The following is a 25,482-nucleotide window of genomic DNA, read 5'->3' as shown; positions in this document are numbered from 1 at the left end:
GGCCCACCTGAGAGGGCAGGCAGTGCTCTGCTTTGGGCTGTAACCAGGACCTGGGGGTTGTGCCTCAGCTTAATGTCTCATTCGAAGGACAGCGCCTCAGATGGTGCAGCATTGAAGTGTCGGCCTAGGTGATGTTATCAAGTCTCTGGAGTGGGGCTTGAACCTTCTACCACTGAGCCAAGGCTGACCATGTGCTAACTACTGTGTGTTCTAGTCTGCTGACCTCCCTGTATCCCCCCCCCACCCACAAATTAGGAGAGAAAGGTGACTTTCCCCCTCTTTGGTCTTCTCATGTGGTGCATCGTATCCTAGCTGGGGGAACCTTGCTCCTAGTGATCTGCCAATGCTATTATGACTGGTTATCATGGAGCATCCACGATGCTGAGAATGACGTGAGTATCACGTGTAGTGAGTTGGTCTTACCGCAGGAGAAGGGTCCACAGCCAGATAGGGAATGGAAGACCAGCAGGAAGAGCAGTGCAAGAAAGATAGTGCAGGGGTCCCCTGTGGTCATCCCCCTGCAAAACAGATACACTGCTTTGAGTACTGTTGGGGAGGATGACTCATCAGGGGAGGGCAGCAGCAGCCAAGTTCATGGCACCGTAGGTGGCTCTGCTGCAAAGGAGGGCAGGAAAAAGATTGGGAGCGCGATAGTGATAGGGGATTCGATGGTGAGGGGAATAGATAGGCGTTTCTGCGGACGCAACCGAGACTCCAGGATGGTATGTTGCCTCCCTGGTGCAAGGGTCAAGGATGTCTCGGAGCGGGTGCAGGACATTCTGAAATGGGAGGGAGAACAGCCAGTTGTCGTGGTGCACATTGGTACCAACGACATAGGTAAAAAAAGGGATGAGGTCCTACGAAAAGAATTTAAGGAGCTAGGAGCTAAATTAAAAAGTAGGACCTCAAAAGTAGTAATCTCGGGATTGCTACCAGTGCCACGTGCTAGTCAGAGTAGGAATCGCAGGATAGCGCAGATGAATACATGGCTTGAGCAGTGGTGCAGCAGGGAGGGATTCAAATTCTTGGGGCATTGGAACCGGTTCTGGGGGAGATGGGACCAGTACAAACCGGACGGTCTGCACCTGGGCAGGACCGGAACCAATGTCCTAGGGGGAGTGTTTGCTAGTGCTTTTGGGGAGGAGTTAAACTAATATTGCAGGGGGATGGGAACCTATGCAGGGAGACAGAGGGAGACAAAAATGAGGCAAAAGCAAAAGACAGAAAGGAGATGAGAAACCCAAGGCAAAGAACAAAAAGGGCCACTGTACAGCAAAATTATAAAAGGACAAAGGGTGTTAAAAAAGCAAGCCTGAAGGCTTTGTGTCTTAATGCAAGGAGTATCCGCAATAAGGTGGATGAATTAACTGTGCAAATAGATGTTAACAAATATGATGTGATTGGGATTACGGAGACGTGGCTCCAGGATGATCAGGGCTGGGAACTCAACATCCAGGGGTATTCAACATTCAGGAAGGATAGAATAAAAGGAAAAGGAGGTGGGGTAGCATTGCTGGTTAAAGAGGAGATTAATGCAATAGTTAGGAAAGACATTAGCTTGGATGATGTGGAATCTATATGGGTAGAGCTGCAGAACACTAAAGGGCAAAAATCGTTAGTGGGAGTTGTGTACAGACCTCCAAACAGTAGTAGTGATGTTGGGGAGGGCATCAAACAGGAAATTAGGAGTGCATGCAATAAAGGTGCAGCAGTTATAATGGGTGACTTTAATATGCACATAGATTGGGCCAGCCAAACTGGAAGCAATACGATGGAGGAGGATTTCCTGGAGTGCATAAGGGATGGTTTTCTAGACCAATATGTCGAGGAACCAACTAGGGGGGAGGCCATCTTAGACTGGGTGTTGTGTAATGAGAGAGGATTAATTAGCAATCTCATTGTGCGAGGCCCCTTGGGGAAGAGTGACCATAATATGGTGGAATTCTGCATTAGGATGGAGAATGAAACAGTTAATTCAGAGACCATGGTCCAGAACTTAAAGAAGGGTAACTTTGAAGGTATGAGGCATGAATTGGCTAAGATAGATTGGCTAATGATACTTAAGGGGTTGACTGTGGATGGGCAATGGCAGACATTTAGAGACCGCATGGATGAATTACAACAATTGTACATTCCTGTCTGGCGTAAAAATAAAAAAGGGAAGGTGGCTTAACCGTGGCTATCTAGGGAAATCAGGGATAGTATTAACGCCAAGGAAATGGCATACAAATTGGCCAGAAATAGCAGCGAACCTGGGGACTGGGAGAAATTTAGAACTCAGCAGAGGAGGACAAAGGGTTTGATTAGGGCAGGGAAAATGGAGTACGAGAAGAAGCTTGCAGGGAACATTAAGGCGGATTGCAAAAGTTTCTATAGGTATGTAAAGAGAAAAAGGTTAGTAAAGACAAACGTAGGTCCCCTGCAGTCAGAATCAGGGGAAGTCATAACGGGGAACAAAGAAATGGCAGACCAACTGAACAAGTACTTTGGTTCAGTATTCACTAAGGAGGACACAAACAACCTTCCGGATATAAAAGTGGTCAGAGGGTCTAGTAAGGAGGAGGAACTGAGGGAAATCTTTATTAGTCGGGAAATTGTGTTGGGGAAATTGATGGGATTGAAGGCCGATAAATCCCCAGGGCCTGATGGACTGCATCCCAGAGTACTTAAGGAGGTGGCCTTGGAAATAGCGGATGCATTGACAGTCATTTTCCAACATTCCATTGACTCTGGATCAGTTCCTATCGAGTGGAGGGTAGCCAATGTAATCCCACTTTTTAAAAAAGGAGGGAGAGAGAAAGCAGGGAATTATAGACCGGTCAGCCTGACCTCAGTAGTGGGTAAAATGATGGAATCAATTATTAAGGATGTCATAGCAGCGCATTTGGAAAATGGTGACATGATGGGTCCAAGTCAGCATGGATTTGTGAAAGGGAGATCATGCTTGACAAATCTTCTGGAATTTTTTGAGGATGTTTCCAATAAAGTGGACAAAGGAGTACCATTTGATGTGGTATATTTGGACTTTCAGTAGGCTTTCGACAAGGTCCCACACAGGAGATTAATGTGCAAAGTTAAAGCACATGGGATTGGGGGTAGTGTGCTGACGTGGATTGAGAACTGGTTGTCAGACAGGAAGCAAAGAGTAGGAGTAAATGGGTACTTTTCGGAATGGCAGGCAGTGACTAGTGGGGTACCGCAGGGTTCTGTGCTGCGGCCCCAGTTTACATTGTACATTAATGATTTAGATGAGGGGATTAAATGTAGTATCTCCAAATTTGCGGATGACACTAAGTTGGGTGGCAGTGTGAGCTGCGATGAGGATGCTATGAGGCTGCAGAGTGACTTGGATAGGTTAGGTGAGTGGGCAAATGCGTGGCAGATGAAGTATAATGTGGATAAATGTGAGGTTATCCACTTTGGTGGTAAAAACAGAGACACAGACTATTATCTGAATGGTGACAGATTAGGAAAAGGGAAGGTGCAACGAGACCTGGGTGTCATGGTACATCAGTCATTGAAGGTTGGCATGCAGGTACAGCAGGCGGTTAAGAAAGCAAATGGCATGTTGGCCTTCATAGCGAGGGGATTTGAGTGCAGGGGCAGGGAGGTGTTGCTACAGTTGTTCAGGGCCTTGGTGAGGCCACACCTGGAGTATTGTGTACAGTTTTGGTCTCCTAACTTGAGGAAGGACATTCTTGCTATTGAGGGAGTGCAGCGAAGATTCACCAGACTGATTCCCGGGATGGTGGGACTGACCTATCAAGAAAGACTGGATCAACTGGGCTTGTATTCACTGGAGTTCAGAAGAGTGAGAGGGGACCTCATAGAAACGTTTAAAATTCTGACGGGTTTGGACAGGTTGGATGCAGGAAGAATGTTCCCAATGTTGGGGAAGTCCAGAACCAGAGGTCACAGTCTTAGGATAAGGGGTAAGCCATTTAGGACCGAGATAAGGAGAAACTTCTTCACCCAGAGAGTGGTGAACCTGTGGAATTCTCTACCACAGAAAGTAGTTGAGGCCAATTCACTAAATATATTCAAAAGGGAGTTAGATGAAGTCCTTACTACTCGGGGGATCAAGGGGTATGGCGTGAAAGCAGGAAGTGGGTACTGAAGTTGCATGTTCAGCCATGAACTCATTGAATGGCGGTGCAGGCTAGAAGGGCTGAATGGCCTGCTCCTGCACCTATTTTCTATGTTTCTATGTAAGCAGAGACTCATCCTCTGATTATTTTCCTTTTTTCCTGAGGGAGTTGCCTATCCTTCTCGCCTGCCAGGCTCCTCTGAATGACATGGCTTGAGATCGGCATCACGACACACCCCACAGTGCCATGGAATTGCCCGCTATAGTATTTTCTAATGATCCATTGGGACTGGAATGATTTAGCTTCTGAAACCAGCCTAGTCTGGGATATTATTTTTGAACTCTGAGGAATCAGCTCCTGGGCAGCCTTTAATATCGAGCTCGAATCGTTACCGAGAATTGAACCTACCACAGTCGTTGGTTAGTGCGTAAACTGACGTTGCTTCAGTTGACCTAATAATCTCTGATTTTCACCAAAGGTGGTTCCACGGGCACCTCTCTGGGAAAGAGGCGGAGAAACTGCTGACGGAGAAAGGAAAGCCGGGAAGTTTCCTCGTGCGAGAGAGTCAAAGCCACCCCGGAGACTTTGTCCTGTCTGTGCGGACTGGAGACGATAAAGGGGAAAGCAGTGAGGGCAAACCGAAAGTCACCCATGTAATGATCCGATGTCAGGTAGGTGACGTTTAGTGGGATTACTTCATGCATACAAATGTTAGTGTGGCTCTTTCTGCCCTTGCAGTTATCTGGGTATTGCCCTGAGCAATTGTAATCAATGCTGGGAGATGTACATTATGATAGTGCTGCCGTTAGACAGGTGCACTTGTGCATCAAATGTGAATTTACTAAATACTTAAAATTCTAATGTGTTTGTCCATGGTGCCAGGTCTGTTTTAAACTCAGTGTGCACTTGAACAATTGCACAAAGTGTTGTGACTAAGGTATTAATGGAGTCAACATTTTGACTGTAACTTAGTTGCATGATTGGAACTGCTAAATCTGTTTATAAAGGTTGCAATCTTATTGGTGAGTTTAATTTAGGCCGTATATATTATTTGCTAGTGGTAGTTAATGATATTTGGATCAGGCAAAGACTGCAGTAATCTCTCTACTTAAAACATACACTTTGTCGCGGCCATCGATACTGAGATCGATGACCATAAATTCGGCATCCAGCAAATACTGAACAAGATCCGTGATTTGTAATCTCATTGTGGGACAATGGTTCAGAGTAATGAAACTCCACAGACCAAGTATATCCTAAGAAGGATGCGCTTGCATTGCCTTGGAGGCGGTGCAACAAAGGTTCACTAGATTGATTCCTGGGACGTGAGGGCTGTCCTATAATGAGAGATTGTGTAGAATGAGCCTAAACTCTCGAGTTAGAAGTTTGAGAGGTGATCTCATTGAAATATACAAGATTCTGAAAGGGATTGACAGGGTAGGTGCTGAGAGGTTGTTTCCCCAGGCTGGAGTATCTAGAACTAGGGGGCACAGTCTCAGGATAAGGGCTCAGCCATTTAAGACTGAGATGAGAAGGAATTTCTTCACTCAGGGTTGTGAATCTTTGGAATTTTCTATCCCAAAGGGGCTGTAGACGCTGAGTTGTTGAGATTGATAGATTTTTGGACTCTAGGGGCATCGAAGGATATGGAGATCGGGCGGAAAAGTGGAGTTGAGGTCGATGATCAGCCATGATCTTACTGAATGGCGGAGCAGGCTCGAGGGGCAGTATGGCCTACTGCTCCTATTTCTTATGTTCTTGTGTTCTTAACTGTGTGTGATAGAATTTCTGAAGCACCTAGCTGCAAACCTTTACCAGTACATGCAGGTTACAGCTTGGAAAGTTGCTCGGATTTAAATGTATATTATAGTGGGAACTAGGAGGAAGTAACAGCCTGGATTCCTAATCGAGAGGCTTGGATGGTATATATGTAGAAAAATGTAGCATTTTTCCTCATGCAGTCAAGATGTGCAATGACTCCATAAACCCTGTATGGCACTGGATGCTCTCCTAAAAATGTATGGGATTATACACCTGAGCATACTGTAACTATATATCTCTAATATATACTTAATCATACATTTATTTAATAATATTTTTGAGATATATTAATGATTTGGACTTGGGTACACAGGGCATAATTTCAATGTTTACAGATGACACAAAACTCTGAAATGTCATAAACAATGAAGAGGATAGTGACTGACTTCAGGAGGACACAGACTGGTAAAATGGGCAGACACATGGCAGATGGAATTTAACACACAAGTGTGAAGTGATTCATTTTGGTAGGAAGAATGAGGAATGGCAATATGAACTAAATGGTGCAATTTTAATGGGGGTGCAGGAACACAGAGATCAAGGGGTGAGTGAGTGTGCACAAATCTTTGAAGGTGGCAGGACAAGTTGAGAAGGCTGTTAAAAAGGCACATGGGATCTGTTACGTATGGAGAAAGAGTCAGACTGAACACTGAGCTCAAAGTAAAGTGTGACCGTAGTCTTTTATTGCAGGTCTCCAGAGTGCCTCTCCAACCTGTGAGGCCTCTTTAAATACCTGTGCTCCCAAGGGATTATGGGATCCCTTGGGACTCCAGGGGATGAGCCCTCTGGTGGCTATATAGAGTAAATACAAGTTTACATATATAAACAGGATCCTTGGCTGTATAAATAGAGGCATGGAGTACAAAAGCAAGAAAGTTTTGCTAAAGCTTTATAAAACACTGGTTAGGACCCAACTGGAGTATTGTGGTGAATTCTGGGCCCCACACTTTTAATAAGGATGTCAATGCCTTGAAGAGGCTGCAGAGGGGATTTCTTAGAACGGTACCAGGGATGAGGGACTTGGGTTATGTGGAGAGACTAGAGAAGCTGTGATTGTTCTCCTTAGAGCAGAGAAGGTTAACAGGAGATTTGATAAAGGTGTTAAAAAATCATGACTGGTTTTAATAGAATAAATAAAGAGAAGCTGTTTACATTGGCAGAAGGGTCGGCAACACAGATCTAAGGTGATTGGCAAAAGAGCCAACTGCGACATGAAGAAAGATTTTATTTTTTAAACACAGTGAGCTGTAGTGATCTGGAATGCACTGCCTGAGGATGGTGGAAGCAGAGTCAATATTCAATTCTCTTTTGATTGTACTAAATACTTGAAAGAAAAAGATATGCTGGGCTATGGGGAAAGAGCAGAAGGCGTGGGATTAATTGGACAGCTCTACCAAAGAACTGGCACAGACACGATGGGCCGAATGGCCTCCTGTGCTGTATCAGTCTGTGATTCTATACCAGTACTTAAAATGCAAATGTATTTTCTTGAGAACCTGATTGTTTTTTATACTTTAAAAAAATAATTCGGTGTAGTGCAGGTCCATCACACTTTGTTGTCGATGCAAAACAGTTTTCAAAAGAAGAAATCAAGTCATTGCCCTGGAACCTGAAATTTACAAGTAATTCACCATTACTGTTGGCGGTGCCATCTTTCGGATGAGACATTAAACCGAGGCCCCGTCTGCTCCTTCAGGTGGACGTAAAAGATCCCATGGCACTATTTTGAAGAAGAGCAGGGGAGTTATCCCCGGTGTCCCGGCCAATATTTATCCCTCAATCAGCATCACTAAAAGCAGATTATCTGGTCATTATCACATTGCTGTTTGTGGGAGCTTGCTGCCACAATGGCTGCCGTGTTTCCCATATTACAACAGTGACTGCACTCCAAAAAGTACTTCATTGGCTGTAAAGTGCTTTAAGATGTCCGGTGGTCGTGAAAGGCGCTATATAAATGGAAGTTTTTCTTTACTATTGCCTGAATTTCCATAAAGACTACAAAGAGCACCAAAGTTAACCGGTAGGACAAGTTAGCAGCTAGAGATCGCATCTGTGGTTCTAGGCAACACCATGGCAGATCCACTCATTCTTTTTAAAATGGTCGCAGATTGAAATTGGAGCTACCCAACAGTTCGTTCTCTCTTACTGAAATCGGAGGAACTTGTCTTCACTGCTCTTGCTCTCAGTAACATCAATCTACCCTTGCTATACTTTGCCCACCAACGTGCTTTCTCCGTGCTCTAAATTGATGATCACAAGCAGCAGTGTCTGTCTAATTATGCAGGGGAGTCGTATCGATATAATCACAAGCGACAGTGAGCAGGCGGTGTTGCAGTATCTCTCGATGCAGCTGTGAGTCACATTTAATAAACCCAGTTAGGTCTAAACTGCAGAGGTACAGTGACTCTCCCCGTAGATGAGTGCAGGACAGACCTTAATTCTGTTCATTAGCATCATCTATTTCAGGCTGGTTTGTCCGTTGAAGCCTGGTATTATTCAGCTACTCCGCGGCAAGTTCCCAATAATAAATTGATATTTAGTGCGCGGGTTATTGCCAGAACAGCAGGTATGCAAATTTGCTAATTTAACTCGAAGCATTTCTTTTTTTCTATGCAACAACGCTCCCAGTCTCCTTAAGGACATGATCTGAATGATGAAGTGGGATATGTATGGAGTGCATGTACTCACGGGCACAAGTGTATAGCCTGAGGCTGAAATACCTATTGCACTGGTACCATTTGTAATGCAGGGTGTTGGCAGTAGACACTTATCCCTGCTGTTATCTTTCTTTCTTCTCGCCCTCCGCTCCTCGCCCTATCAAAAAACTACACTACTAAAATCAGGACTTGGAATCTTACAACAACAACAACAACTTTTATTTATATAGCACCTTTTAATGTAGTGAAATGTCCCAAGGCGCTTCACAGGAGTATTGAGATTTTTAAAGAAATTGACACCGAGCTGCATAAGTATAAATTAGTGCAGGTGGCCAAAAGCTTGGTCAGAGAGGTGTTTTAAGGAGCGTCTTGAAGGAGGAAAGAGAGGCGGAGAGGTTTAGGCAGGGAGCTCCAGAGCTTGGGGCCTTGGCAGCAGAAGCCATGGCCACCAATGCTTGAGTGATTATAATCAGGGATGCTCGAGAGCATAATTAGAAGAGCGCAGACATCTCTGGGTGGGTTTGTGGGGCTGGAGGCGATTACAGAAGGAGGCCATATTGTGCCTGTGCTGGCTCTATGAAAGAGCTATCCAATTAGTCCCACTCCCCTGCTCTTTCACCATAGCCCTGTAAAATTTTCCTTTTCAAATATTTATCCAGTTCCCTTTTGAAAGTTATTATTGAATCTGCTTCCACCACCCTTTGGGGCAGTGCATTCCAGATCACAATAACTCGCTGTTTTTAAAAAAAAAAGATTCTCCTCCGTCCCCCCGGTTCTTATACCAATGATCTTAAATCTATATCCTCTGGTTACCCACCCTCCTGCCAGTGGAAATGGTTTCTCCTTATTTACCCTGTCAAAACCCCATATAATTTTGAACACTTTTAGTAAGTCTCCACTTAACCTTCTCTCGTCTCTCCACATACCCAAAGTCCTTCATCCCTGGTATCCTTTGAGAAAATGGGCTAAAATTATTACATGGCTGGGAGCAAGAGGTTAATTGTCTGCAGTAAGAAGGAACAATCTTGCATTTATATAAATCATGCCTGTGCTCGCCAACCCATGCTGGTTCCTAGTCCAGCAGCACCTCCATTCCAAAATTCTCATCCTTTTGGATATGGTTTGCCTGGTACAAGTGTATGTTTCAAAATATGGATAACCCCATCGCAATTCAATGCAAGAAAGCTCAGACACACCACTGCATAGTTGCCTTATTTTGATGGGTATCTGGGGATGACGAGGGTTCAGGTAAAGAAATCTTTGTGCAAAGCTTGAAGTCTTTCATATTTTATTGTAAAAATGAAGCGACCGGTTTGAGTGTCCTGATCAAAGAAAACATACTTGAATGAAAGAGAGGCGACTGTGGGGCTGGCCGTGCAGTTGGTTTGATTGTAGTGCTTTAAGAGACTGAACATTCCTCCATGTAAGTGACTAGCCTCTGCACCTGCTGTAACCAGTTCAACGTTAGTCTTAAACCATAACCAAACAGGTTTGACTGCATGAAGTGTTCATTGTTCCCCACAATCTGTGTTTATGCTCGCTCTCTCCTCCTTCATATAGGATGGGAAATATGATGTTGGCGGAGGGGAAAAGTTTGATTCCTTGACGGACCTGGTAGAACATTACAAAAAGAACCCAATGGTGGAGACCTTGGGCACCGTCTTGCAGCTCAAACAGGTAATGAGGCATTCTGACTAGGAGAGGGACAAATGAATTGCTGCTGTGATTTGAGAAGGAAGCAGCATCACACTGAGAAACGCGCTGTATTTAGGGACAAGAGGCTAAACTATTACTTGGGCTATTTAAAAGCAATGTACAGGACCAGGATCTGCTCCGCACTGCACAGCTGCAGTGTCGGGGTTCTACCACTAGAGGGCACCAATTGTAAGTGTGAAAACTTGCCCCAATAGTAAAGGTCCTGATGAGGATTGACTATATTGCTTGCACCAGCAATGCAACTTGCTGCAGGATGGTGGGATCCAGCTTGCGTCTGAATTCCTGACCTATAAATTCTCCGAAAGGGAGAAGCATCTAAATGGAGGCGATTATCTTTTTGCTTTCCCGTGGGAATGTAGGGGGAAAAACTCGGAGTGGACCTTGCTTGCGCGCTCTTGCGTGTTGGTGGTCAGCTGTGGGTATCCACGGCAGAGCTCAGAGAGCAAGCTGTCTGCATTTTCTTGAGCAATAGCTTGTGGCAGTAAATGAGAGCAAACAGCCAGGGCGGGAAGGAGGCGGAGATGATGCTGCCACAAGATGAACTCCCAGTTGCCGTTAATTGCATTAGCAGACCCTGGACGCGTAGCGGCCATCAACAAATAATGCAGCTTTTGTTACTGTTTTTTCTCACTTTGTTCAGTGTCTGAATGAAAAGATGTGTTCCACAGCACCAATGATTTCCAATTAAAGCCTAGATTTAGTATAATGAGCATTCTGCTTCAGGGACTTTATACTGATTGATTCTTAATAAGCCAGTCAGTCCTCACTGCGATTTGAATTATACTCTGCTTGCATGACCAATGCAGGGTTTATTAGTGTCATGTTGCTGGAAACGCAAGGATTAATCCTGTACCTTCCCTACGGTACTGTGCCCTTGCAGGTCACTGCAGTGCATTACAATATGTGTTTACATTTAAATTAAAATGTGGCTTGAGACTCAGCCAGCACTGAACGGAGTAGTCTTATACCGAGAAGAGTTTACATTGTCATTTAAAATATGGAAAACTGTTCAAAATGTCCATTGATGTGGAAGAGAATGTGCTCCCAGGGCGGTGACTGGATTATGCAGTTTGGAAAGAGGGGCCTTTTCTGTTGCCACCCCCGCCACCCTCCCCGCAAATGTGCCCAAGCAGCCGCTAAATTCCTATCGGAGCAACAGTGGACTGCTTCCCGGGTCAGGGAGCCACAGAAGATGGGAGAGAGAGGTGCAGATATCTGGGAGCTGTAGAATGCAGGAGGTGGGAACAGTCTTATTTGCAAATGGATTTTTGTCTGTCTTTTCACCTGTGCAGCCACTGAACACGACACGAATTAATGCAGCTGAGATCGAAAGCCGAGTGAGGGAACTGAGCAAGCCAGCCGAGATGATGGACAAGGTGAAGCAGGGATTCTGGGAAGAGTTTGAGGTAAATATTTCTGTTCACTCTTGCCAGATGGAAGATAACTTGAACTGGGAACTAATGACGGATTGGATCAGCAGACTGTGTCCATTTATCTCGGGACTAGAGTTTCAGTCTATTTCGGCTGACGGAATGACGACCTCTTTAAGGGTTCGCAGTGAATTAAAATGGAGGCACTTTTGCTTGTTTGAAATAAGAATTCTGGTGGATATTAGGATTCCTTTCAAAGATCAATATGTTAGAAAATTATGACAGTTTATCTGTGATTTTGCTTTTTATTTCTTTAAATGCTTAAATGGTACTCCCTGATGGTAACTTCACTGATGGATAGCTTCGTGAGAGGAGTTGATTAGGGGTCACTGAATTCATCAGTGTTGGGAAATGAATTGCCTGTGAAAACCACCCGCTGGTTTGTGATTGAGATTTCTGCCATTTTAATGCATTTTGTTAATTCAGCATCCTTGACCTGTCGGGGTCATTAAGTTCTCTACATCGATCACTGATACTTTCAGCCTCTCTGTTTAAAACTGGAAAAGAAAATCCTTCAAAAAAAAATCTAGTGGAAAGGGGGAGGAAAATAAAATGTTAATCCTTTCAAGCTGTCTATTTTAAAAGGAGCACTGTTCAGTGATAAGCAAATTCACCACACGAATAAGTGCCAGATAACATTAAATACTTCCTGTTTCAATATAGTTTAGTTTGTTTCCTAATCATTCACCAGCAAACAAATACCTATTCATTCAGCCCCTGTGGCATTAAGACATTGAGTATTAAGAAAAAAAGTAGCAGTTTTGATAGAGCAAATAAGGAAAAAATATTTCCTCTGGCGAGTGGTCATAAATTCAAAATCATTGGAAAAAGATCTAGAGGGGGGATGAGAAATTTTTCACTCAGTTGTCAGGATCTGGAGTGCTGTACCTGAAAAGGTAGTGGAAGCTGATTCTATGAATAATTTTAAGAGGGTTGGACAGGGACTTGGGGAATGAGGGACTTGAAAGGGATACGGACAAACAGCGAGGATGTGGGACTAAACACGACTGCTCTTTCAAAGAGCTAGCACAGGCATGATGGGCCAAATGGCGGCCTCCTATGCTGTAAATCTCTCTGATTCTGTGAAAATAAAAATTGGAATTGCACAGTAGGTTATCACCTGTAAAGAGAAAAGACAGGCGAACATTTTGGGTGTCAGATCCATCGTGATTTTAAGGAAGGGTTTTTCAATGTTCCTGTTTTACAGGTCCTTGGTGACTTGAGTACAAAAATATCTAGGCCGACACTCCAATGTAGTGCTGAGGGAGTGCTGCACTGTCGGAGGTGTGCTGTCTTTCGGATGAGATGTTAAACCGAGGCCCTGTCTGTGCTCTCGTGGATATAAAAGATCCTATGGCATTATTTTGAAGGAGCAGGGGAGTTATCCCCGGTCTCCTGGCTAATCAAGACAACAAAAACAACAGATTATCTAGTCATTATCGCATTGCTGTTTGTGGAAGCTTGTTGTGCTGCGTCTCCTACATTACAACAGTGACTACACCGCAAAAGTGCTTCATTGGCTGTAAAGCGCTTTGAGACATGCGGTGATTGTGAAAGGCGCTATATAAATCCAAGTCTTTTATTTCCAGCATTTTGTCTTTACTCCGAATACTGAGCAATACTGTGTACATTTAAATCCTGTGCTACTCTGTGCGTGTGTTAAATGTCATTTTTTAATATGCCTTTTGGATGACATTATGGAGAATGCAGAGGTTTTGAGTTGAAGATCATTAATGTTCTGAGAATTCTGTCAATAATCATAAATCCCTTGAGTGACTTGTGAATGACAACCAGCTGCAGTCCTCTGTCAAACTATCTGCATTGCTGCCAGTCCGTTTCCCTGTGTCTAAATCCATTGGTTCCCAACAAGCTGACTGCCGTCAAACTCTCTGCCATTGTTAATCATTTTGCTGAAATGAGCTCCTGATCTCTTAAGCTCTAAAACCCTATAATTCTAAAACCCCATAATCTTAAAACCCGAATGATTTCATGGTCTGAATTTTCTTTCTCTCTTCCATTTTTGGGTATGGTTCTATTGTTGCCATTTGTCATGCAGTGTATCACCCAAATGAGCGTCTGTGTGAAATCCGATGTGCAGAGCATCACAGCCACGTCTAATCATGTTTAACTAAATTACTGGAATTCTTTGAGGATATCACGAGCATGGCGGATAGAGGTGTACCGATGGATGTGGTGTATTTAGATTTCCAAAAGGCATTCGATAAGGTGCCACACAAAAGGTTACTGCAGAAGATAAAGGTACACGGAGTCAGAGGAAATGTATTAGCATGGATCGAGAATTGGCTGGCTAACAGAGTCGGGATAAATGGGTCCTTTTCTGGTTGGAAATCGGTGGTTAGTGATGTGCCACAGGGATCGGTGCTGGGACCACAACTGTTTACAATATACATAGATGACCTGGAAGAGGGGACAGAGTGTAGTGTAACAAAATTTGCAGATGACACAAAGATTAGTGGGAAAGCGGGTTGTGTAGAGGACACAGAGAGGCTGCAAGGAGATTTAGATAGGTTAAGCGAATGGGCTAAGGTTTGGCAGATGGAATACAATGTCGGAAAATGTGAGGTCACCCACCTTGGGGGGGAAAAAAAACAGTAAAAGGGAATATTATTTGAATGGGGAGAAATTACAACATGCTGTGGTGCAGAGGGACCTGGGGGTCCTTGTGCATGAATCCCAAAAAGTTAGTTTGCAGGTGCAGCAGGTAATCAGGAAGGCGAATGGAATGTTGGCCTTCATTGCGAGAGGGATAGAGTACAAAAGCAGGAAGGTCCTGCTGCAACTGTACAGGGTATTGGTGAGGCCGCACCTGGAGTACTGCATGCAGTTTTGGTCACCTTACTTAAGGAAGTTTCTATAGATATGTAAAGAGAAAAAGGCTAGTAAAGACAAACTTAGGTCCCCTGCAGTCAGAATCAGGGGAAGTCATAATGGGGAACAAAGACATGGCGGACCAATTGAACAAGTACTTTGGTTCGGTATTCACTAAGGAGGACACAAACAACCGTCCGGGTATAAAAGGGGTCAGAGGGTCTAGTAAGGAGGAGGAACTGAGGGAAATCCTTATTAGTCGGGAAATTGTGTTGGGGAAATTGATGGGATTGAAGGCCGATAAATCCCCAGGGCCTGATGGACTGCATCCCAGAGTACTTAAGGAGGTGACCTTGGAAATAGCGGATGCATTGACAGTCATTTTCCAAAATTCCATAGACTCTGGATCAGTTCCTATCGAGTGGAGGGTAGCCAATGTAACCCCACTTTTTAAAAAAGGAAGGAGAGAGAAAACAGGGATATATAGACCGGTCAGCCTGACATTGGTAGTGGGTAAAATGATGGAATCAATTATTAAGGATGTCATAGCGCATTTGGAAAGAGGTGACATGATAGGTCCAAGTCAGCATGGATTTGTGAAAGGGAAATCATGCTCGACAAATCTTCTGGAATTTTTTGAGGATGTTTCCAGTAGAGTGGACAAGGGAAAATCAGTTGATGTGGTGTATTTGGACTTTCAGAAGGCTTTCGACAAGGTCCCACACAAGAGATTAATGTGCAAAGTTAAAGCACATGGGATTGGGGGTAGTGTGCTGACATGGATTGAGAACTGGTTGTCAGACAGAAAGCAAAGAGTAGGAGTAAATGGGTACTTTTCAGAATGGCAGGCAGTGACTAATGGGGTACCGCAAGTTTCTGTGCTGGGGCCCCAGCTGTTTACATTGTACATTAATGATTTGGACGAGGGGATTAAATGTAGTATCTCCAAATTTGCGGATGACACTAAGTTGGGTGGCAGTGTGAGCTGCGAGGAGGATGCTATGAGGCTGCAGAGTGACTTGGATAGGTTAGGTGAGTGGGCAAATGCATGGCAGATGAAGTATAATATGGATAAATGTGAGGTTATCCACTGGTGGTAAAAACAGAGAGACAGACTATTATCTGAATGGTGACAGATTAGGAAAAGGGGAGGTGCAACGAGACCTGGGTGTTATGGTACATCAGTCATTGAAGGTTGGCATGCAGGTACAGCAAGCGGTTAAGAAAGCAAATGGCATGTTGGCCTTCATAGCGAGGGGATTTGAGTACAGGGGCAGGGAGGTATTGCTACAGTTGTACAGGGCCTTGGTGAGGCCACACCTGGAATATTGTGTACAGTTTTGGTCTCCTAACTTGAGGAAGAACATCCTTGCTATTGAGGAAGTGCAGCGAAGTTCACCAGACTGATTCCCGGGATGGCGGGACTGACATATCAAGAAAGACTGGATCAACTGGGCTTGTATTCACTGGAGTTCAGAAGAATGAGAGGAGATCTCATAGAAACGTTTAAAATTCTGACGGGTTTAGACAGGTTAGATGCAGGAAGAATGTTCCCAATGTTGGGGAAATCCAGAACCAGTGGTCACAGTCTAAGGATAAGGGGTAAGCCATTTAGGACTGAGATGAGAAACTTCTTCACCCAGAGAGTGGTGAACCTGTGGAATTCTCTACCACAGAAAGTTGCTGAGGCCAATTCACTAAATATATTCAAAAAGGAGTTAGATGAAGTCCTTACTACTAGGGGATCAAGGGGTAAGGCGAGAAAGCAGGAATGGGTACTGAGGTTGCATGTTCATCCATGAACTCATTGAATGGCGGTGCAGGCTCGAAGGGCCGAATGGCCTACTCCTGCACCTATTTTCTATGTTTCTATACTAGCCTTAGAGGGGATACAGAGACGATTCACTAGGCTGATTCCAGAGATGAGGGGGTTACCTTATGATAGATTGAGTAGACTGGGTCTTTACTCGTGGCATTCAGAAGGATGAGGGGTGATCTTATAGAAACATTTAAAATAATGAAGGGGATAGACAAGATAGAGGCAGAGAGGTTGTTTCCACTGGTCGGGGAGACTAGAACTAGGGGGCACAGCTTCAAAATACGGGGGAGCCAATTTAAAACAGAGTTGAGAAGGAATTTCTTCTCCCAGAGGGTTGTGAATCTGTGGAATTCTCTGTCCAAGGAAGCAGTTGAGGCTAGCTCATTGAATGTATTCAAGTCACAGATAGATAGATTTTTAACCAATAAGGGAATTAAGGGTTACGGGGAGCGGGCGGGTAAGTGGAGCTGAGTCCACGGCCAGATCAGCCATGATTTTTTTGAATGGTGGAGCAGGCTCGAGGGGCTAGATGGCCTACTCCTGTTCCTAATTCTTATGCTCTTATGTTATGTTCTAAACGCGCTCTCACCTGGCATTCCAACGCATGTACTTTTCAATGGCTGCTCAGGTTTTTTTTGTTGTAACCCCTGCAAACTGAAGGGTAATGTGGTCAGTTGTAGCTCTGTTTCGTAATTATTTACATTTTCAGCGATTCAACCCCAACCGTGTTCTGTTGCAGACACTACAGCAGCAGGAGTGTAAGCTTCTTTACAGCCGAAAGGATGGACAGCGGCAAGAAAACAAAAACAAGAACCGTTACAAGAACATCCTGCCCTGTAAGTATGGACTGACCGAACGCACACCCCCTCCCACTTGTGCTAGTTGTATCGGTGACTTAAATAAAAACAGGAAATTTCTGCGGGTCAGGCAGCATCTGTGGAGAGAAAACGGAGCTAACGTTTCTGGCTGACGGCCCTTCGTCAGAACTGCCGACTGTTCGGAAAGAATTGGTCACCAAGTATTGGTGACTTATCTTGTAACTACTGACCGCCTACCATCGACTGGTTGCCAGTCCTAAACCAGTTGCCTTTCAGTTGCAAACTGTCTTTCTTGCAAGTTCTAGCTCATTATTTTTGTTAACTGCTAGTATATTGGGCTTTTCAGGTAACAGTGAGTAAGGGAACATTATCGGCATTGTCTGAGTATGCCATGTCTCGAAAAATACAAATTCCTTTTTAATTCTCTCAGAAAAAGGAGTTGCCAAATGGGCATTTCCAACATGGATAGAAGATTGGCTAACTAACAGAAAACAAAAAGTCGGGATAAATGGTTCATTCTCTGGTTGGCAATCACTAACTAGTGGGGTGCCAAAGCGACCAGTGCTGGGACCCGAACTATTTACAACCTATATTAATGACTTGGAAGTGTATGTAGCCAAGTTTGCAGACGATACAAAGATGGGAGGAAAAGCAACGTGTAACGTCTCTGTTTAAAAAAAGGGGGCAGACAAAAGGCAGGTAACTATAGGCCGGTTAGTTTAGCATCTGTAGTGGGGAAAATGCTTGAAGCTATCATTAAGGAAGAAGTAGCGGGACATCTAGATAGGAATAGTGCAATCAAGCAGACGCAACATGGATTCATGAAGGGGAAATCATGTTTAACTAATTTACTAGAATTCTTTGAGGATATAACGAGCATGGTGGATAGAGGTGTACCGATGGATGTGGTGTATTTAGATTTCCAAAAGGCATTCGATAAGGTGCCACACAAAAGGTTACTGCAGAAGATAAAGGTACGCGGAGTCAGAGGAAATGTATTAGCATGGATCGAGAATTGGCTGGCGAACAGAAAGCAGAGAGTCGGGATAAATGGGTCCTTTTTGGGTTGGAAATCGGTGGTTAGTGGTGTGCCACAGGGATCGGTGCTGGGGCCACAACTGTTTACAATATACATAGATGACCTGGAAGAGGGGACAGAGTGTATTGTAACAAAATTTGCACATGACACAAAGATTAGTGGGAAAGCGGGTTGTGTAGAGGACACAGAGGCTGCAAAGAGATTTAAATAGGTTAAGCGAATGGGCTAAGGTTTGGCAGATGGAATACAATGTCGGAAAATGTGAGGTCATCCACCTTGGGGGGAAAAAAAACAGTAAAAGGAAATATTATTTGAATGGGGAGAAATTACAACATGCTGCGGTGCAGAGGGACCTGGGGGTCCTTGTGCATGAATCCCAAAAAGTTAGTTTGCAGGTGCAGCAGGTAATCAGGAAGGCGAATGGAATGTTGGCCTTCATTGCGAGAGGGATGGAATACAAAAGGAGGGAGGTCCTGCTGCAACTGTACAGGGTATTGGTGAGGCTGCACCTGGAGTACTGTGTGCAGTTTTGGTCACCTTACTTAAGGAAGGATATATTAGCCTTGGAGGGGATACAGAGTCGATTCACTAGGCTGATTCCAGAGATGAGGGGGTTACCTTATGATGATAGATTGGGTCTTTACTCGTTGGAGTTAAGAAGGATGAGGGGTGATCTTATAGAAACATTTAAAATAATGAAAGGGATAGACAAAATAGAGGCAGAGAAGTTATTTCCAGTGGTCGGGGAGACTAGAACTAGGGGGCACAGCCTCAAAATACGGGGGAGCCAATTTAAAACCAAGTTGAGAAGGAATTTCTTCTCCCAGACGGTTGTGAATCTGTGGAATTCTCTGCCCAAGGAAGCAGTTGAGGCTAGCTCATTGAATGTATTCAAATCACAGATAGATTTTTAACCAATAAGGAAATTAAGGGTTAAGGGGAGCGGGCGGGTAAGTGGAGCTGAGTTCACGGCCAGATCAGCCATGAACTTTTTGAATGGCGGAGCAGGCTCGAGGGGCTAGACGGTCTCCTCCTGTTCCTAATTCTTATGTTCTTATGTCCTAGGACTCAAAAAATCTGCAAAAGGACATAGACAGGCTAAGTGAGTGGGCAAAAATTTGGCAGATGGAGTATAATGTTGGAAAGTGTGAGGTCATGCACATTGGCAGAAAAAAATCAAAGAGCAAGTTATTATTTAAATGGAGAAAAATTGCAGTGTTACAGTACAGTGGGACCTGGGGATACTTGTGCATGAAACACAAAAGGATAGTATGCAGGTACCGCAAGTGATCAGGAAGACCAATGGAATCTTGGCCTTTAGTGCAAAGGGGATGGAGTATAAAAGCCGGGAAGTCTTGCTACAGCTATACAGGGTATTGGTGAGGCCACACCTGGAATACTACGTGCAGTTTTGGTTTCCATATTTACGAAAGGATATACTTGCTTTGGAGGTAGTTCAGAGAAGGTTCACTAGGTTGATTCCGGAGATGAGGGGGTTGACTTATGAGGAAAGGTTGAGCAGGTTGGGCCTCTACTCATTGGAATTCAGAAGAATGAGAGGTGATCTTATTGAAACGTATTAAGATTATGAGGGGGCTTGACAAGGTGGATGCAGAGAGGATGTTTCCACTGATGGGGGAGACTAGAACTAGAGGGCATGATCTTAGAATAAGGGGCCGCCCAACAGATGAGGAGAAATTTCTTCTCTGAGGGTTGTAAATCTGTGGCATTCGCTGTCTGAGCTGTAGAAGCTGGAACATTGAATAAATTTAAGACAGAAATGGACAATATTTGAATGATAAGGGGTTATGGGGAGCGGGCAGGGAATTGGAACTGAGTCCATGATCAGATCAGCCATGATCTTATTGAATGGTGGAGCAGGCTCGAGGGGCCGTATGGTCTACTCCTGCTCCTATTTCTTATGTTCTTATCCCTCGTGTTAAGTAGTTTGGCATCTAACATCACTCATTTCTTCCTTCTAGTTGATCACACTCGAGTGGTCCTACATGATGGAGACGTGACTGAACCTGGCTCTGATTACATAAATGCCAATTTCATTACGGTAATTATTTAGTGCTTTGTATACTTCAGCATGGAATTCATGTGGAATATTAAAAAAAAATGTTTAAGTAAGTAAAGGGTTCATAGAACTTGAGATGATGTGAGTTACCCAGTGGGTGGATGATGGTATGGTGGAGATCCTGAAAATTTAGCATCAATGTTTCCAAATAGAAGTAAGAATGTAGGTGTACTGGAGGAAGAGGTGGGGATATTGTTATAGATCACTGGAAAAGGATTTGGTTTTGAAAAAATGTAGAACTCAGTAAATAAGTCACCCTAAGTTGTTGAATAAAGTCAGAGGAGATGAGAAGCTCGACAACTATTTTTCAATCCTCAAATATGCAAATTATGCTGGAGGGCAATGCTCTCCCCCCCCCCCATTTTTCTTTCTTACACGGTGGGGGTGGGGGGCATTGCTGGAGGGTAGCTAATTCTTTCCATGAAGGAAGACGAAGGTAAACTGGGTAATATCGACCAGTTAATCTACCATTAGTTGTGGCCAAATTATTGCAATTCATAATTTGAGATCAAATTTGTGAATTTTTTAATGATGCATAGAATAATGGAACAGCCACCATAGATTTGTTAACATCAAATCACATTTGACTGATTTTTGATAGATAAAAGGAATCCAGTCTGTGATGTATTTGGATTTTCAGAAAGTGTTTGATATAATGCCTCGTAGGAGGCTTGTTCAGGTGTATGGTATAAGCAAATGTAGTGGCATTGATAGAATGAGGGTTGATGGGCCGGAAACAGAGTTCGAGTTAATGGGTGTTTATATTGGAAGAGGGTTGGAAATGGTGTACTCCCAGGGTCTACTGTCGGCCCACTTTAATTTTCTGTTATATAACAGCAACTTGAAAATTGTAGTGCCTTTAACCTAGAAAAATGTCCCAAGACATGGAGAGAGAGAGAGAGATGGAGAGAGATGGAGAGAGATGGAGAGAGATGGAGAGAGATGGAGAGAGATGGAGAGAGATGGAGAGAGATGGAGAGAGATGGAGAGAGATGGAGAGAGATGGAGAGAGATGGAGAGAGATGGAGAGAGATGGAGAGAGATGGAGAGAGAGATGGAGCGAGAGAGAGAGAGATGGAGCGAGAGAGAGAGAGATGAAGGTGCCTACGGGTAGCGTCCCAGAGAGTGGATCCATGTAGCGGACGACACAGCTGCCAATGGCCGGGCAAAAGGAGGGAGGTGGGACGATACACAAGCCAGAGGAACAGTGAGTTTTCTTTGAGGGCAGGAGAGTTGTTGTCGTTTGGAGGAGGTTAGTCTCATTCTTCATTTCTATATTAGAATTTGAAGGCCAGAATGAGAATTTTAAATTTGTGAACTGGAGCCAAGGTAAGTCAGTGAGAATGGGTGTGATGGGCAAGAGGGACTTTGTGAAATTGGATATGCCAGCAGGAGTTTGTGAGGATGTGAGGCTGGCTCGGTGCATTGGAATAATTGAATCTGGAGGCGACAAAGGCATACAGGAGGATTTCAGTGGTAGATTAGCTGTGGTGGGGATGGAGGTGAACGATGTTATAAGAACATAAGAATTAGGAACAGGAGTAGGCCATCTAGCCCCTCGAGCTTGCTCCGTCATTCAACAAGATCATGATTGATCTGGCCGTGGACTCGGCTCCACTTACCCGCCCGCTCCCCGTAACTCTTAATTCCCTTATTGGTTAAAAATCTTTCTATCTGTGATTTGAATACATTCAATGAGCTAGCCTCAACTGCTTCCTTGGGCAGAGAATTCCACAGATTCCCAACCCTCTGGGAGAAGAAATTCCTTCTCAACTCGGTTTTAAATTGGTTCCCCCGTATTTTGAGGCTGTGCCCCCTAGTTCTACTCTCCCCGACCAGTGGAAACAACCTCTCTGCCTCTATCTTGTCTATCCTTTTCATTATTTTAAATGTTTCTATAAGATCACCCCTCATCCTTCTGAACTCCAACGAGTAAAGACCCAGTCTACTCAATCTATCATGTGGTAACCCCCTCATCTCCGGAATCAGCCTCGTGAATCGTCTCTGTACCCCCTCCAAAGCTAGTATATCCTTCCTTAAGTAAGGTGACCAAAACTGCACGCAGTACTCCAGGTGCGGCGTCACCAATACCCTATACAGTTGCAGAAGGACCTCCCTGCTTTTGTACTCCATCCCTCTCGCAATGAAGGCCAACATTCCATTCGCCTTCCTGATTACCTGCTGCACCTGGAAGTATGTAGATTTTGTTCTGGAAAGGATATGATGTTGGAAGCTTGTTTGGGCTTGAACAGGGTGCAAAGGTGGTGAACAGTCTGGTTCAACCTGGAACTGTAGCCAGGACATGGAGGGGTGAGGGTACAGAGTTTGTGGCGGGAACTCGTATAACTGCTTTGGTCATCTTGATGACTAGATGGAAGAAGTTGCGGTGTATCTAAGATTGGTTGTCAGCAAAGCAATCCGATAGCACGGGCAATCGAGAGAGGCACTGGAGAGCGAGATTTGGGTGTCAGCAGTGTACATATGGAAGCTGACCCCGTACTTCAGATGTTGTCACCAAGGGGCAGTGTGCAGACAAAGAAGCGGACAGGGCTGAGGATGAATTCTTGGCGAACTCAGAGGGTGATGATGCTGGGTTGGGAAAAAATGCCATTACCAGAGATTCTCTAGCTATGATTGAATATGTAAGATTGCAATTAAGCAAAGGCAATTCCATGGAGCTGGACAATAGATGAGGTGTTGGAGGAGGATTCTGTGATCGACCGTCTCCGAGGCTGCAGAGCGGTAAGGATGTCAGATGGGGGTAATGCACGATGGTCACAATGTTCCTTGTGACTTTGGTTAGGGTTGTTCTGACGCAGTAGCAGGGGTGGGAATCTTATTGGAGGCAATCAAACTGGGAGTTGCAGAGGGGTAGGCACTGATCTGCAAGGTGGCAACACCTTTAAAGACCTTGCAGAGAAAAGGGAGGTTGAAGATTGGATGAGAAAAGTGAGAACAGAGGAGTTAAGGGTAGGTTTTTGAGGAAGGGGTAACATGGATGCTTGTGAAAGGGAGGAAGAGAGTACCTGAGCGGGAAGTATTTACATTATCTCTTAAAATGCGGGCCAGAAAGATAACTTGGTCATCAGGAGTTAGTGGGCACGGGATCGTGGGCGCAAGACTTTGGTCTTGATGAGATGAGCTGAGCTGGGAGAGGATTGGGTGGGAGAAGATGGAGGAGAGAAGAGGATTCTGATGGGAGATGACTGGGAAAAAAGGGAGTGGGGGACAGTATAATGGATGGTCTCTGTCTTGGAGATGAAGAAATCAATGAGCTTCTTGTACTTGTTAGAGGTGAGGGTCAAGAAATTTTAGGAGGTGATCGATATTAAAGAAAAGCAGCTTGGCGTTATCTTTGCTCTTCAGGGTGAATCTAGAGCAGTGTGCCATTTTGGTAAAGGAGAGTGAAGTCTGGTGGAGCTTATGTGGTCAAGCCAAGGTCTGCTGATAGACAACTCGGCCAGTTGTGCAGGTATGCTCAAGTCTCTGTCCTTTGCACTTGGGGATCGAGGAATGGGGGCCATAACCGTGGGAACGATTGGGATGGAAGATGGCCAAGGATGAAAGTCTGCTCTCTCTGCGGCTGTAGTAGTCCTAAGTGAAGTGAGTTTGAGTAGTTTCAACTCACATAGCAGTAATTGGATATCCAGTGAATGTACCAAACTAGCCATAATTCAGCAGTAAACTGGCAATTTCTAGCAAACCGTAAGGATGGATGTTTTGTCACAGCTGAGTAGTAAATGTTGTTGACACTTATGCATTGTCACAGTTTGAGAGTTGAATGTGGGGGCGTTTTACTCTGCATCTAATCCATACTAAGCCTTGCTTGGAAATTAATCAGCCTGGCAGTGGGTGCAAACAGTAGCCTAAGTTCCATTTCTCTGTACCCCTCGCCTTGATGAAGACCAAAACATATATAACTCCCACTCTCAACACAGTGGCATTTAACGAACCTAATTTAGTAAGTAAACGTGGGCTCCCTGACAGCTTAGCAGATTTAAGCAGCGGTTCTGTCTTCACTAAGGAAGACACAACTAACCTCCCGAAAATACTGGGGGACCGAGGGTCTAGCGAGAAGGAGGAACTGAGGGAAATCCTTATTAGTCAGGAAATGGTGTTAGGGAAATTGATGGGATTGAAAGCCGTTAAATTCACAGGGCCTGATAGTCTGCATCCCAGAGTACTTAAGGAAGTGGTCCTAGAAATAGTAGATGCATTGGTGGTCAAGTTCTAACATTCCATGGACTCTGGATCAGTTCCTATGGATTGGAGGTTAGCTAATGTAACCACACTTTTTTAAAAAAAGGAGGGAGAGAGAAAACAGGGAATTATAGCCTGACATCGGTAGTGGGGAAAATGCTGGAATCAATTATTAAAGATGTAATCGCGCATTTGGAAAGCAGGATCGGTCCAAGTCAGCATGGATTTATGAAAGGGAAATCATGCTTGACAAATCTTAGAGAATTTTTTGAGGATGTAACTAGTAGAGTGGACAAGGGAGAACCAGTGGATGTGGTGTATTTGGACTTTCAAAAGACTTTTGACAAGGTCCTACACGAGATTAGTGTGCAAAATTAAGGCACATGGGATTGGGGGTAATGTATTGACGTGGATAGAGAACTGGTTGGCAGACAGGAAGCAAAGAGTGGGAATAAACGGGTCCTTTTCAGAATGGCAGGCAGTGACTAGTGGGATACCACAAGTTTCAGTGCTGGGACCCCAGCTATTTACAATATATATTAATGATTTTAGATGAAGGAATTGAATGTAATATCTCCAAGTTTGCAGATGACACTAAGCTGGGTGGTAGTGAGCGCTGTGAGGAGGATGCAAGGGTGACTTGGACAGGTTAGGTGAGTGGGTAAATGCATGGCAGATGCAGTATAATGTGGATAAGTGTGAGGTTATCCACTTTGGTGGCAAAAACAGGAAGGCAGATTATTATCTGGTGATAGATTAGTAAAAGGGGAGGTGCAACAAGACCTGGGTGTCGTGGTAAATCAGTCATTGAAAGTAGGCATGCAGGTACAGCAGGCAGTTAAGAAAGCAAATGGCATGTTGGCCTTCATAGTGAGAGGAATTGAGTATAGGAGCAGGGAGGTCTTACTGCAGTTGTACAGGGCCATGGTGAGCCCACACCTGGAATATTGTGTGCAGTTTTGGTCTCCTAATCTGAGGAAAGACA

At 44.4% G+C, this 25,482-nt stretch overlaps 1 protein-coding gene across 1 annotated transcript in view; it reads left to right on the top strand.

The window, feature by feature from the left end:
• The window catches only part of ptpn11a (protein tyrosine phosphatase non-receptor type 11a), a 74,395-nt gene that overhangs the window by 12,456 nt on the left and 36,457 nt on the right, over positions 1-25,482 (top strand). Inside the window, exons 4-8 of the mRNA XM_070887957.1 lie at positions 4,567-4,759; positions 10,127-10,243; positions 11,575-11,688; positions 17,100-17,196; positions 20,200-20,279. Coding sequence (XP_070744058.1) covers positions 4,567-4,759; positions 10,127-10,243; positions 11,575-11,688; positions 17,100-17,196; positions 20,200-20,279 — 601 coding nt within the window. The remainder of the gene's footprint in view (positions 1-4,566; positions 4,760-10,126; positions 10,244-11,574; positions 11,689-17,099; positions 17,197-20,199; positions 20,280-25,482) is intronic.

Source organism: Pristiophorus japonicus, chromosome 8, assembly GCF_044704955.1.
Source record: "Pristiophorus japonicus isolate sPriJap1 chromosome 8, sPriJap1.hap1, whole genome shotgun sequence".
Taxonomy (NCBI): domain Eukaryota; kingdom Metazoa; phylum Chordata; class Chondrichthyes; family Pristiophoridae; genus Pristiophorus; species Pristiophorus japonicus.
Note: the sequence above shows the minus strand (reverse complement) of the source record. Positions and strands in the feature narration are given on the sequence as shown.